At 41.0% G+C, this 15,420-nt stretch overlaps 1 protein-coding gene across 1 annotated transcript in view; it reads left to right on the forward strand.

Moving 5' to 3' along the window:
• The first annotated feature begins 3,787 nt into the window (after nt 1–3,787).
• Nucleotides 3,788–15,420, forward strand: part of LOC117765305 (V-set and transmembrane domain-containing protein 2-like protein) — a 47,429-nt gene continuing 35,796 nt past the window's right edge. Inside the window, 1 exon segment of the mRNA XM_034591763.1 lies at nt 3,788–4,123. Within this exon segment, the coding sequence (XP_034447654.1) occupies nt 4,003–4,123 (121 nt within the window). The 5' untranslated portion in view covers nt 3,788–4,002.

A 15,420-nucleotide genomic window follows, 5' to 3' on the forward strand; every position in this document is an offset into this window, starting at 1 on the left:
TAATAATAAGCCTCCGAGTGTCTGTACCCATAGCTTAGAGATACTGTCCTTCTTTTGAACCACTAATGCAAGTATAGGTCCCCTACCAGTGATCCTTAGTCGTGTTAAAATGGAACCCTCACCAGAAGTAACCTGTATCTGAACATTTCAGAAAACAAGCCTGACTTTAACTGAGGCCAATAAAATGAAACAGGAAGAATCTTAGGCCTCGCAGGACCCATCTGAGAGGCCCATTCTCCCCAGGTAATAGGACAATAAAATGTATGAGTGCATCCTTGCAAATTGAGGTGAAACTGGAGGCTCCATGACTGCGTGGCATCTATTCAAGAGGTAGAGAAGATACTTTTTCAGTTGAAAAAAATGTAAATAAAATCCCATGGTGCAACAGAGCTAATATCAGAGCTTCCTCCATTTTACAGATCTCTGGTCCCTGAAATCCACCATCTCAGAAATTTATTTTAAAAAATCTAAAAATTGACAGAAAACCTTGAAATGACTCGGGGTGCCATGTTATCATTGTTCTTTCATCTTTCATTATTGTTATTATTATTTTTGTATAGTTGTTATTATTTATCTACATCCTTCTGTATTTTAACCATTTACTTTCTTGCTGTTAAGAGCTTTATACTTTGTGTTGAAAAGTGCACTACAAACAAAGTTATTATTGTTGTTATTACTATTCATAAAAGTGTCTGTAAAAGCTGTCATGACTTGACTCTTACAGTCTCAGTGTGATTGAGGTAAATCTAGAAAGAGAGTCTTATTTCAAAAACAAAAAAATAAGGGGAAAACTTTGGGAATCTTGAGTCAGTGAGGCAGCTCCAATCAGGACAGGCAAGAGAAGCATGATCGGGAGGAGAGATGGCACCCACCCTTGTCGCCTGTCAGGTGAAATCACCGTGTGTGACATGTGTCTGAGCTGAACTCGTCCAGCTGACACATCCAGCCATGAACATGCTCATATAAAGACAACAGACACTCGTTACAGTGTAATGATGCTGACAGAGGAGGAGGCAGCCCTGTGCTGGCTTCTTAACACCACTCTATATTTATTTATGTCTATCTGAAGTCAGAGACAGTGGGTGAATATAGACGACAAAATAGTGTTTGAATTTTAAGACTTCTGAAATTACAGGCAGATGTTGATTTTCAGAGAGGGAATAATTTGTGGTTTGGAATCCAGGATTCACACAGACGAGTGGGGGTGTTGATGACGTTTCTAACATGCGATAGACGCCAAAATGAAAAAACAAATATATCTCAGGATGAAAAAGCGAGGCCATACCTTTGGAAGACGCAGATGAAGATGCACTTTCGGCGACATGTGATCTCTACAGAACAATTTATAGATTACATCCTGCCTCTCGGACCCGATTCGGCGAACATTCTCCGGAGTTTATGTCTGAAGATGGCTTTAGATGTATAAATCAGCGATAACAGCACTGGTTGCAGTTTAAAATAATCTAAAATGTCCTTGATTCCTAAGGAAGATCTATCCTGCCTCGCAGCCTTGTAAATATGTGAGTTCACACACGCATAATGCTGTCATAATTCTAACACATGGGCTCAAAACAAAGCTGTTAATTGCTAGACCAACTGTCAGGCTACAGCAGCGGCCAGCATGGGTGCTGAGCCCGGCTGCTGCAAAGGTTTGGCCGCTCTCATTGTCTACATGTTATCTGACAGTGCAAAAACACATTCATTTCCCCTGACTGTTTTATTGTGGCATAGCAAAAATATTACCATGGCGCATTGCTTCAGTAAATGGGGCCTAATGACATCCCAGAGGTAAACTGTCCACCACTTGGTGATCATTATAAAGGCTTCACTGCCAGCAGTAGGAGAGAAAAAAAATTCCAGTATATTGTTCTGTTTTCATACATAACACCCTCTGCATTGTTTCCCTCACTGTTCAATTATTATGGAAAGCTGTAGGAACAACATTTGAGCTATTTTCTTTTTGATGTTTTCATGGAAAGTCGTCTCTTGGACTGAAAAATGCACATGAACCTCTGCAATAATGGGGCTAATTGAAGAGGGTAATTGGAGTCCGGTAATGTAATCAGTGTGTTGGTGTCCCTGGCAGTGCTATGAAATATCCACAAGGACTGGTGACCGCCTGAGTTTAAAACCGAGGTTGTATCCCCAGCTACTGATAGTCTACCTGTGAGGAGATTAGGACATATGTAAAAAGTAGCTACAGAAAATAACCTATGTTACTCTCTCTAAACTGCATTTACATGAACATTAGTCACATGCCGCTCCACCCTGCACCGCAGGTAAATTCTCATTCTCTCGGGAAACCGTGACGAAATGTTTGGAGTTGTAAAATACAGCGTGGGATTCTGGGATTGTCGGATTGTTCGCAGCAACTGGTGCAGAGCCGAGTCTAATCAGTCTTAGCTGCTCAGTCACAATACAGGAATTTCTGCATCTATAAAATGTGTATAATGTATAAAACGGCATATATACATAATGTGGCGCCTTTTAAGAGCACAACATGATTATCTGCAGCTCCTACTATAAATAACCATCTGCTCAAAGGATACATAGAACCCTGGTGACAACACCATGAAAGAATATCTCAAGTAAACAACACACAGTTGAGGCAGGCTGTCTGCCCTCTCTGTTAGAAAACAATGTTTACATGGACACATGTACTCCAACTATTGGCCTTACTCAAAATAAGACATTATTTTGATCATGGTGTTTACATGAGTTGCTTATAGAATATTCCCTTCATATTCCTGTTTACATGTTACAGAGTGTAGCCCGATTATGATTCATTTCATTGTGTCCAACATTATTCCACCAGTTTTAAAACCCTAACCTGAAATAGCTTAATGTACGATGCTAGCATAGACACCTACAGCTTCTTTTTATATTTCCATCTTGTTTAGCTACACCCAGGACCTGTGTCGGTAACTCGATGTTGCAAAAAATTTGAAAACTCCATTAGCACGTTAAAATGTGATAAAGACGTATACATGTTTACGTAATGTGATCAAGGACGGACTACTTCAGAGCTTAGTTTGATCATTTCTGACTACAAGTTTGACCTAATTTGTAAGTTAATCAGAAAATTATGTTTACATGGCAGAGTCTTCCATTAGCGATAGCGTTCTAGTTGCGCAGGAACAATGTTCACATTAGTCATTCATAATACACATGCATTACGCGGCATTTCACGCACTAACACTGTAGTAAAACGTCCACAGGCAGTAATTGGACAGTATGTGCACGATACATTTAATGGCCGTGCAAATTAAAACAAAAAACAACACCTTTCACTACTGTAGATATATACGGGGGGGCTATTTTGGATTTTGAAGTGGTGGGGTTCCTCCGACCTTGTGAGCCGAAATTACGACTTGAGGTGGTGATTAATTTGCAACTTCAGACTCGGGGGTTCTGAAATTCCAAGCTCGGAGATTTAAAAGAACGCGGCATTATTCAAACTAGTGTCTTAATCAGGTTAATATCAGAATACTGTCCATGGTAAGGTAGTCAATGTAGCTTGGAGCGCCTCCATGTTGTTTACCTGGTTGTAGAAATCTTTTCTTATTGTACTTTGTTTTACGTATTTATCTACCATTAACAAAACATGATAATAATACAGATGATAGGAAGGTTTTTTCTGGTCTTTACATAAAAAGCGCGCAAAATTGCACGTGGTCCAGATAAAGGTTAGTAGACGTGTGTTTAATATCCCTCCTCTTATAATTGATATAGCTTCATCTCAAGCCGCGGCACTCCCCGTCAGTGAGCAGTGTCCCTCCGCCCCTTGCAGAGCGCAGTGAGGAGAAGCAGAGCGTCAGTCAGTGCGCTGGATGTGGAGAGAGGCTGCAGCTCCGTCTCCTCCCAGGTACCTCACTCCTCTGCCCGACAGGAACTCACCTGGATCTTAAAATACCACAGAAAGACAGAAAGAGACCCTTCCAAACGCGGTGTCCTCCACCCGATGTGAAAAGAAGCGAGGGGAGCAGATCTACACCAGAAGAGATGGGAGCGTTTCGGCTGCTGCTGAGGAGTTTGCATTTCATGGTGGGACTCTACATCCAACTTAGTGTCGCCACGAGGCAGGCTGGGCACGGGGAGGTGGAGAACCACATCTCCGGGAACGGTAGGTCCACAGCCCCCCTCCTCCTTCCTCATGGTGTTTCAGGTGCTGATGCTGTCTTCTGAGAGGAGAAGGGGGGGGGGGGGGCTCAACAAAGAGCAGGCTGATAACAACTGATGCCACAGTGTGTGTGTGTGTGTGTGTGTGTGTGTGTGTGTAAACCCAAAGTGCTTGTGGTTTGCACTGTCAATGGTTGAGGTATCATCAACCTGTCAGTCAGTGAGCACATGTCTATTATCCATCATATAACTCCAACAAGGCTTGTACAGTCTTGTATACATTTATATATTCATACATCTTCCACCTATAGATTATAGATTTATAGAATGGTCTTGTCTAGAATTGAAATGTGATGTTCACGTAACACATGTAATGGTTTGGAGGCAGAGAAAAAAAGAAATACAAAAAAATGTAAAAACGATGGAAGAAATGACGGCTCCGCAAAAGTGGAGCCAGAGCGTCTCAATTGCCACTTGGTGGCTGGCTGCAGTGTAGGTCTTAAATCCCACCTCTTCCATGTTAATGGATGGGACAGGGAGCAACCTAAAAAGTAAATACACATCAAATTTTATTTGATTTTATTTTCGCAAATATGGTTTCTGTCATTGTACGTAGTTGTTATCACACCGATGTATGCATAATGTATGTCTGGTAAGTTACGTTTTAATTAGTTATTTGATGCGGTAAAAATGGGGTGGATGTCACAATTTGACAACTGCGACTGACTCATTATTGGTCAAGTGTATGTATAGATGTCACCTTGCAACCACGGCTCCGCCCCTGATCGCTATACTGGGCAGACTCTGGCTCCAGCTCCAAATGCGCAAGATAGCAGCAATCGTATATGGGATATTTTGGCTTCTGAGTATTGGGAGGAAGTGGAGACGTGTCATCGATCTCTATTTACAGTCTATGGTTAGAACTAAGGCAGTAAGTATTGTATTCATTTAAAGTCCCATGGCTCATAGAAAACAACTGAGTTAAATTTTCAGGGCTTCTAAAGAAATCAAAGTAAATTTCCACAGCCTCTTGTTTCGGAGTGTAAGGATTGTGTTCTCGTGATGTGCAGTGATTCAGGGCTCATGACTGACACAGGATTTAGTTTCCTCCTCACTCGCCTTTCTTCTGATCACTGGCTTATTTATTCAGCTGAGAGAAGTTAATATTCCTCTTTTAACATCTGATGAACAATCTCTGCCCCAGCTCACATCGGCCTCCTCCTCTCTGTCTGAGAGCTTCCCCAAATGGCCTCCAGTGTTTACACTTGGTTACGTCATATCATCTTAACACAGAGAGGAATGTGTGTCACGGCTCTCTGGTTTGTCCCAGCCACTCTGCCGACCTCCACAGGTGTCAGGCTGGCAGATGTGCCGACGCCACCGAGCGCGTTTGAAAAAAAGCAGGCGAGGAGCAGAGGGAAGGGAGATGGAGTGGAAGTGATGGCCAGCAGGTCTGAACGCCTCGGTGCCCTTGAGGCAATGACTCTCCTCCTGTCGATCAGCCTCTCTGGCCCCTGTGAATGTGCTCCATCATCATCACACACAGCAAACAGCTCCCGCACACTGTATGACACCCGCGGCTCTGTTTGCATCCCATAAACACTAAACTGCACTGTGCATCCATAACGGTGCTTCAGTTTGATTAAATCTCATGGTTTCAACACGGATGAGATTCCCACTCCCTTTAACGTGAGACACTGGTGTCCGGAATGAGCATGTCCGCACCCACAGAAAAGGATTCATTGAAAGTTGAGAAGAGGGAATTGAGTTAAAAGTCGTTCTGCAAGCAGCACAGAGCGAGTGCATCCTCCAGAGGAAGCAGAACTCAGGAATGTTAGCTATTAACGAAAGAAATTGTTTGAAATTTTGGGAAATATTCACTTTCTTTCTGAGAGTGAGATGAGACGATCGACTGTATGTCACTCCTATATCTGTTTATTAAATGTGAAGGGGGTGAATGAGACCCCATGTTCAAATATGATCCCATCACTGTAGATGCAGTGATTGTTTTTGTCTGGTGTTGTTCGTTCAGTCTCTTAAGCGTCTCTGCCATTTCACCTCTTCATACTTACACCTGTAACATGTGATTTAATCCTCTACTGACGTGTTCCCCAGTGAGGTCTGTGTCTTCAGGTTTTACCAGCTGAGACCTTAAGGTGTTGAATGTTTGGTTCTGACTCCTGCCCAGATATTCTCACAGCCCCAGCTACGTAACTGATTCCCACTGGGACGCGTCTGTCTGTCCCTGTGGATTTAGCAGTGTCCATCCTGCTCGATTACATTATTATTATCAAAGACCATCCATTAGAGCTTTTGTCCTAATGTACTGATGTCATGTTAAATAATGTAGTGTACAAGTGTGTAAAATATTCATCAAGCTGTTGCTATGTGTAGTAACATTAGTAATACCTCATGGCAGGTTAGTAAATACATAACATAAAGAAGCTGAGTGTGTTTTCACACTGAATAATATGCTGGTGGGAAGAGATATGTTAGAACAGAGAGAGTGTGTGTGTGTGTGTGTGTGTGTGTGTGTGTGTGTGTGTGTGTGTGTTTATTTCAACCTGAGGGTAAAATGAATGAAAAGCAGCGGTACATTCTTGAGGTCTGTCAGTAGATTCATATACTGTCATTTCTCATTGAAATAGCAAGAAATGAATAAATATAATGATTAATGAAATATTCAGAACACAGTGTAACATGCTGTTGTATAAAGTGGAATCCAATAGGGTTGTCAGAAGATTTTTTTAACGCTGGAATGATGAAAAACGACAAAGAAGACAAGGTTAGGCTCACCTCTTTAATATCGATATATTTCTATGCAGAGTTTTTTTTTTTTTTACAGTCCATAGATATGATTTGAATTCACAGAGTGAGCTTCACCACAGTGAGTCATATCAAACAAAAGACACAAGGACAGGGTCAGCAGCCTTCTTCTGTTTTCCAGTAGACATTAAAGCCTTTCCAAACGACTGCTTCTTCCTTATAACCTTAAAACATTGAGTCGGATGAAGGATTTAGTTATCCAACGTTATCCAAAAGTTATCTTAAGTTATCAGAGAAACAAGCTGGGCAAACAGCCCCTTCGGATGTGCCCTGTCTGCCAAAGAGCATCAAGAAAACACAGAATCAAGGTGAAACTGCTTCGGTCTGTATTTTTACTGGTTTAAATGATTTGTTCTGTTTATTTTGGAGAGGTGGAGACCTCTGCGGAGAATTCAGCTCCTGGTAAAAAACACTCCTGAACGATGAACAATGAAGGAATCAACCAAAAATGTCAACAGAAAATGAGTTGTTTGACAGTGACGACAACATCCGCTGAAATGAATGTCACTATTGAACAAATATTGCATGAAATACATTTTTCAAAGGTTAGGAGCAGTTTTTTAGTGTCTTTAATTTAAATTTGAGAACACTGCCTCATAAATCTATGATGATAGATAGTTGGCTAACGTTGTCACCCTCTCACATATTATAAAGCTGAATCCCCCCCCCGTCCGTCCTATTGTTTTCATCTAGCTTGACATTGTATGCACTAGTGTCAGACCCTAACTATACTAAAAAATGTGTGGTGTGTTTGTGGTGTCTGAGCCCCTGGAAGTCATAATTCATCCATTGTTTGCACTGGCTCTCCACCAGCTGGACTACTGAACAAGAAAAGGTGGAGAAAATTCAAAAAAGTATCAGAAAGTATCAGAAACTAAAGAAATCCAGTTAGGAAAAACGTTACTTGAATTTCACAGTGCCGCTGGTCTGTATCTGCCCAGACGTTGTTTTAGTCATTGATACTTTTCAATTAACTCCTAATTAGAGCGTGGTTATCCAGCGAGGAGATTGTTCCAGCCAATCAATTGGCTTAATTAATCTGCTAAGGGTAATTTAGCTGTTCGGCCAATGAGATGGTAAAACTTTGCAGAGGAAAACAAATTGCAATGAGACAGCAGGAGCAACGATAAAAGACACAGTTTTTTGTTCACAGTTTTATTTTCAAAATACCAGATCTTGCCCTTTTACTCATTAATGGATTTAAATTATACTTATTTAAGATATACTATTTTTCCCACATAAAGTCAAGACTTGACTAAAGAAGTTATCCACACCTGCAGTTCTTCACTCATATCTTCACCCTGTTTTTACCTCCATCCTCAGAGAAACCAGCCTCGTTCTGACTCCTATTATTAGATTGGATTTGAACCATTATTTTCCAATTCAACACATGAATCATTTCCCATTCAGTGAAGACAGAACCCTTCACGGCTGCTTCGCCACCTTACAAGGCTTCAGGCCTGGCTGCTCCTCTACACTATGACAGTATTTGAGGAGAATACAGAGGGATGGGTGAGTGTAAACTGAGGTCTGGCACAGATGCAATCACAGCCTGAGATGGATAAGCCTCCTTGTCTCTTTTTCACCATCTCCCCACTGTTTTTTCCTATTTTTCTACTTTTGGGTGAGTTGCATGATGAATATAATTGTGGCGTGGGAGCAAGCTGAAAGCAAGCTGGAGGACAGAGGCAGCATCGCCACTCTACTGTTAGACTATTAAAAATTTAACAGTGGCCAATGCAGTATCCCTGGCAAAGTTTCAGCAGCAGCTTGTGGGGTTTACTCACGTCTTCTGCAGTATCAGACACCAAATGTTCCCGTCTGCTCCTCGCCTCCCACTCACTGTCATGTAAAACTCCAAATCAGGTGCATAATGTTGAGTTTTTCACTGTGAGATGTGCAGAGAACACAGTTAGCTGGATGAGCGATGAACATAAAAGTACCACTGAATTAACATTGAATAAACATTGCATAGTTTGGGCATTTTCTAAATTAATAACATGAGCATTTGTTTGGTTACAGAGAGATTTTGTAAAGATATTTGGTTAAAATTAGAGTAATACTGAAAAAACATTTCTCTGAATTATAAAAAAGAACCAAACCTCCATCCATCCATCATCATTGCTTTTCCTCTAAGAGGGGGGGGGGGGGGGCTGGAGCAAATCCCAGCAGAGCGAGAGGCGGGGTACATCCTGGACAGGTCGCCAGTGTATCGCAGAGCAAGAATCAAATACACAAATATAACTCGCCTAAGAGTATGCATTGATTCTTTTAATGTCTTTATCTACCACGAAAAAAAAAGCAAAAGCCTGGCAACTTCATGGTAAAAAACAAGTCTCTCTGAGCAACATAACCTCCATAAAACCACATCTTTGTTCTTATCCTTTCCCTAACAGAAAGTAAACAAGTTTACTAACAGGTTTAATTATCTGCTTGCTAAAGCTGCTTTCAGACATGCATTGAAGTCCGAAGATTCTCCGCACTTTCTCTGGAGGAGGTGCACGTGTGAACGCAAATGTCCAAATGAGAGCCTCCGGATTATCTGCGGACTTAGTCCTGCAGGTTTCAATAACCTTTCAGCTTTATTGGTTAACTTGCTATCATCAATTAGCCTTATTACCCAGTTTACTATTTACAATATTTGCCCAAACATCCAGAATGAATGAGGTCAGTGTGGTTGTCCATCTCAGTTTAAAATAACAACAGTACTGTCAGATATCAGTACTGAAATAATTAGCCTTATAACCAAATAGTTGGACAAGAGAAAATAAATCAACAACTCTAATAATTGTAATTTATCATAATAATAAGACATTTAATGGTTCCAGTTTCTTAGTTGTGCGCTAAACCTGTGAGTCTTTGACAACCCAAAAATATGTATCGGGCATTCTCACAATTTGTTGAATAAATGATCATCAGATTATTAGATAATAAATATGACATATAGCTGCAGTTGTAAATGTAATGTAAGCCCTAACCTTTATGTAATTGTGCAAAGTAACACAGTAATACCTTGATATTCTTTCCATATTTGCTTTCAAAGCTCTTTCCATCATGTGATTTAAACTAAATTTCTTCCTGACTTGAAATACATGGAGCCCTTTCACACACACACACACACACACACACACACACAGACACACACACACACACACACACACACACACACACACACACACACACACACACACACACACACACACACACACACTCAGTATCCATGTTGCTCAGAAGGAGACATAAAAGTGTAAGAAGCAAAGTGTCAGAACAAACAGGAAGGATGGGCGAGGAAGCAGACAGGCTGACAGTTTTAAAGCTTGTTGGTGCTCAGCAGTAGGTAGAGCCAACGTATTTAGGTCCTGACCTCAGTATATACTCGTCACTGAGAAGACAAGTGCTGCAGGGCAGCCTGGGATAAACTACGGAGAGGAAAGAAATTATTACTGTAGCTGCACCTTCCCTCTGCTACACACACTGCTTGGTTGTCTCAGGAATTCAAAATCAATATTTTATGTCCCCCTGCTTTGTCTGCATATTCTTTCATGAGCAAAGTGTACTTAAAGATATGATCCATGATATTATTATTAATAATGCCTGGCTAAACATTGTGATGACTGTTAGCCGTCGGCTGTTCCATCGTCCTTTGGCCCACACCTACTCAACCATGAAAATAGGAGCCATGTCTTTGCAGATGTTGTAACAGCAGCCATTAGCTTGTAATTACTTGTGGCTTGTGGTACATTTGAGATTTGAGAATGTTTTTTTTTTAGCTCTCAACTGTACTTTTGTCATCTCATCTTTGGACTCTCTCCGTACTGTTTGACACGATTCTTGCATTTTAAAAGAGCTTGAGGGTTTTTTCAGTTAGTTGCATATTTTGTAAGCTGCAGGATTCTGGTCAATGTCAAACATTTCATATCAAAACCATGTGACTGAAGTTAACGCTCTTTGAGATACAAGCTCCTCGATTTGTCTTGCTGGTCAGAGTCTTTCGGTTCGGAATAACCTTGTTCTGTGTCACGTTTGTTTCAAACCCAGAGAAAACCCAACGCAGACACGGAGATAACCACATTTAATCTACAAGCAGATTCATAAGGGCACTCAGATTGATTGAATTTGATCACCAATTGCTGGAAGCATTATCGGATGATAGCGATTAACAATTAGCGCTCCCTTACAATTTTACAGTTAATAAAATTAGCTCCGGTTGGGTGTCATTGAATCACTGCAGAAGAAAAAGCGTGCAACAAGATGACGAAATTTAAAAAGCACCAGTCTAACCTCAAAAATCAAAAAGGATTTGTGGAAATACAACATTTATGTTTGTTTCATGTATGAATGAAGGGACACAACAGTCTTGTTATTGTTCCACACAGATCTGATGTTTTTGTCTGCCGCTATTTTCAGTCTCTTCAGATGCTTCAGAAGCTTCAGTGAACACTTCATGTATGTCATGACTTAGTTGTACAAAATGTCCACATCATGCTTATACTTTACATTTCTTAAATGCCAAAAACACAACCTGTGCCTCTACATTGAGTTTCTATGAATCTAAAGACAATTGCAGCTCAGCTGTTTCATCCTATTCAGTAGTGTAACAGCTCAGCACTGCCATACGTTTGAAAATGAATAATGACTTTCCAGGGAGATAAGAGAACAATGCAGAGAATTGACAGAATATGCCCGGAGCGCTAAAAACTTCACTCCAGCTGTCACCGACAGTTGTTCTGTCGCTGTGGTCACGGAGGAAGTCATTTGAGTGGACAAACCTAATCGGTTGTTCCTGATTCAAGCAGCCAATTTATCATTCTAACCCGTAAAGGAACATGGCAGCGGTTCAGGTGTTGACAATGTAGACATGGTGTCCTCCATCATCCCTGCCTCCTCCTTCCTTCCCTCGCCTGCTGCCGCTCGCTGTGCTGTGTGTAATAAACTCTGAATCCTCTTCCTTCGATGGGAGCGCACGCCTCAAAATCGGCACAAACAAGCTGTGGGGTCAGTTTGCGGTCAAGGACTCTCACTCTGTCTTTCTCTATATGTTCCCCTTGCCGAGATCATCCTTTGCTCTCTTCGTGCGCATGCAGGCATGTGTGTGTGTGGGGACATACTTTGGAGGATAAATGATTGCAGGCAGTTTTGAGCGTGGTGATCCAAAGCTGCACTCTCTCTTAGGTGTCCCTCTTCGACTGAAACTCATCTCGGGACTCATCATCCAGCCCGTGCGTGCGTGCGTGTATGAGGCTCTGCGGACTTTGTGTGTGAGATGATAAAGACAGCTTTGAGACAAAAGATCCAAACCTTCATCTGCATTTTGTACTCTGCATGTGTGTACACTCTGAGTTGTGTACATGTGTGTGTGTGTGTGTTTGTAGTCATGGAGATGGAGGGGGATAGAGTATTCCCTCTATTGCACTCAGCATGATGATGTTGGGAGAAGTGCTTGGCTGTGAAGACTTGTCTGAAAGAGGGTTGCTTATCTTCCATTAGACACATTACTGCCAACGTTGCCATCAACGTGGAGACACACACACAGACACAGACACACACACTCCCAGATTTAGAGAGACACACACACACTTCTCCTGGGGAGGCACTTGGCAGGAATCGTCTGTTGGCAGTGTCACTGAGAGAGGAAAGGGGAGGAGGAGGAGGAAGAGGGAGACAGGAGAAGAGGGGGACGTGATGTATCCCTGGTCCAGGATCAGTCATTTGCAGCCTGAGAGAGCTCCTCAGCCTCTGACTGGCTGCAACATAATTAATGAAGTATCTGTGTTCTCTGATTTTGTCTGTACAACTCTTCCTTCAAGTTCCATGTTGTTTTCACATTGATTATTCTCTTTTTGCCTGCTCACCGTGTCAATACAGTTCTGAGATGATCTACATTTATTTGACACGTATTCAGAGAATAGATGAGTTAGTTTCAGCACCTGTCATGGCACTGTATGGCGGCTTGAAATCGCACAATGCCTCATCTCCCTACAGGGATTCTGAGAAAAATTAAATTAATCACGAAACAAGAAGAAAAAGAAAAGTCACTCTGGCATATTGTTTTGTTCCATTTTAAAAAGAATCAAGGGCACGCTGCAAAAAGCTGCTTTCAGTGCTTTTTAATCACATTTAATGGAGCGATGCGACGCTGCCTCGTCAGCCCGTCGCACTGAATTTATAATTCAAGCACTGCTGAGACTTAGGAAAATAATTATCAAGTCCATTGTGCACATGGTAAAATACACATATCATAGGCCACCATATAATAGTTTTGTTATTGTAACACATCCTTAGACATGCACACACACACACACACACACACACACACACACACACACACACACACACACACACACACACACACACACACACACTGGCAGAATGCCTTTGGCTAAGCTCCACAACAAGCAAATAATTATTGGAAAATTCATTAGAAAATGTGTTATTATCTTCATTCTCATGTTGGTATAGTTTGTTGGAGGGAAACTGACTCATGGGTAAACAAGCTCACTCGCACAATTAGAGACATTCTTCTGTGGACACAAATGTGTTAATCATATTCGATTATTATGATGGAACACATCAGTGAATGGAAACATGTTAAAAATGCTGTGTAATCTTGTGATTTGCAATCTCAACTGAAAAAGTAGTTTCAATGGTGGAAAACCATCGCTGACATTAAGAACTACTATTAAATCACTAAGACTTATAAGTGGTAAATCTGTCAACTTGACTGACAGTAACTGACTGTTCTGGTTCAAAATTAAGTGACAAACCAAGTCAACTCATGACAAATCCAATGTTACTACTGTATAAAGCAATAGCAGCTTCTACCAAAGACATGGAAGAACCCAACTGATACAGACTTTTGGAGCCAAATAACGATATAAGGGATTTAAAATTACAGATAGTGATTAATCTGCTAATATTAATACAACAACTTTTTTGCTATGATTGCTACAATGTCGTTATCAAACTCTTATGACAAAGAAATTGAATTGAGGCTAGATATTTTACAATTTAACCATAACCTTTATTACAAATAATTAACAAATATATAGAACTTGATTAAAGAAAATATTATTCAAAGTAAATACAATCAAAATACAAAGCACATCTTTCCTGCATTGTCTTTGTGAAAATTTTGTTGATCATTGTAAACATATGAAAACAAATAATAATAAGAAACTACAATTTGTTATGGACAAACTATGAAACCATCCCCAACAGCCAAAGTGTTTTTCGGCATTGTCAATAAAATGTAAAATAAATGTTTTAATATGGACAAACATTAACACTGATATGTCTGTGAAAGACATAACCGATAAATCAGTCAAGCTCTACTATCATGGAAATGGAACAAAATGATACCAACCTATATAATCTCTATCTGTATTGTGTGTGTGTGTGTGTGTGTGTGTGTGTGTGTGTGTGTGTGTGTGTGTGTGTGTGTGTGTGTGTGTGTGTGTGTGTGTGTGTATATATCAGATTTTAAACCGTCAGTTGCTGCCCCACTATATGCTGTTCATTAGCTTCTATTTCCATGTCACTGGTCATGTATCACTTTTCATTGTTTTGAACAGCGAACCTCTCTCCTAACCTCCTGCCTCCTCACCATGGCAACCGTCTTTAGCGGGCCTCCCCTGTTCTATATGCCATGATGTTATGGTCCCGTGTCATTCCCTGGGAATCGACTCATCACATCATCAGCAGGCGGCGTCCCGTGACTTGGAGCATATGGGAGAAGCTGACTTTGAAGACTGCTTTAATGTGTTTGCTTCCTACGCAGCCTTTCATGTGTCTGATACTGTAGCAAACATTTACATTTTGAGAGTTTTCTGACGCTCTGCCCAAAGGACAGGATGGAAAGCTTACATTATTTATCGAACTCACAGACAGTAATACTTTCAATATGAAAGAGCGACTCTTCCCCCCTGAACCTCTTTAATCCCGTCAGGACCACCAATGAGCCCTGTTGAGCCCCAAATGATTTAATGTATAGCCATAAAAACATTGGGATTTATTTTTTTGGGTCTAAGACACAGGCTGAAGGCCCCTTCGAGGTCTTGGTGGGGGGAGACGAGCACAGTCTCAGATTCATGGCTGATGTCATCTTGGCAGTTACACAAGCAGAAATAGTATGCATAAGCAGAGATAATATATAGTGTGGTATAATGGTATATTTTTCCATTACAATTTAAAGATAGGGTTGGTGATCCTGGAAAAGCGAGCGGGAGCGGGCTACATTTTAACCGATGATTGTGTTTAGTACAGTCCTATGAGGGCAACAGGCACTGGCTTTTGTCAGATTACTTTATTGATGGCTATCAGGATGTGAACAGCATTTAGAAAAATATCTACTATACTACCACCATAACTCTTCAGATACCCATTTTATGTATTAGTAGTTTCACAATATGACAAAATGATTTCGTCAAGTGTACAAATTTGCCTGTTAATGCATAATTTTTAGAGGCAAGGAAAGCT

The sequence above is a fragment of the Hippoglossus hippoglossus genome, chromosome 7 (assembly GCF_009819705.1).
Source record: "Hippoglossus hippoglossus isolate fHipHip1 chromosome 7, fHipHip1.pri, whole genome shotgun sequence".
Taxonomy (NCBI): domain Eukaryota; kingdom Metazoa; phylum Chordata; class Actinopteri; order Pleuronectiformes; family Pleuronectidae; genus Hippoglossus; species Hippoglossus hippoglossus.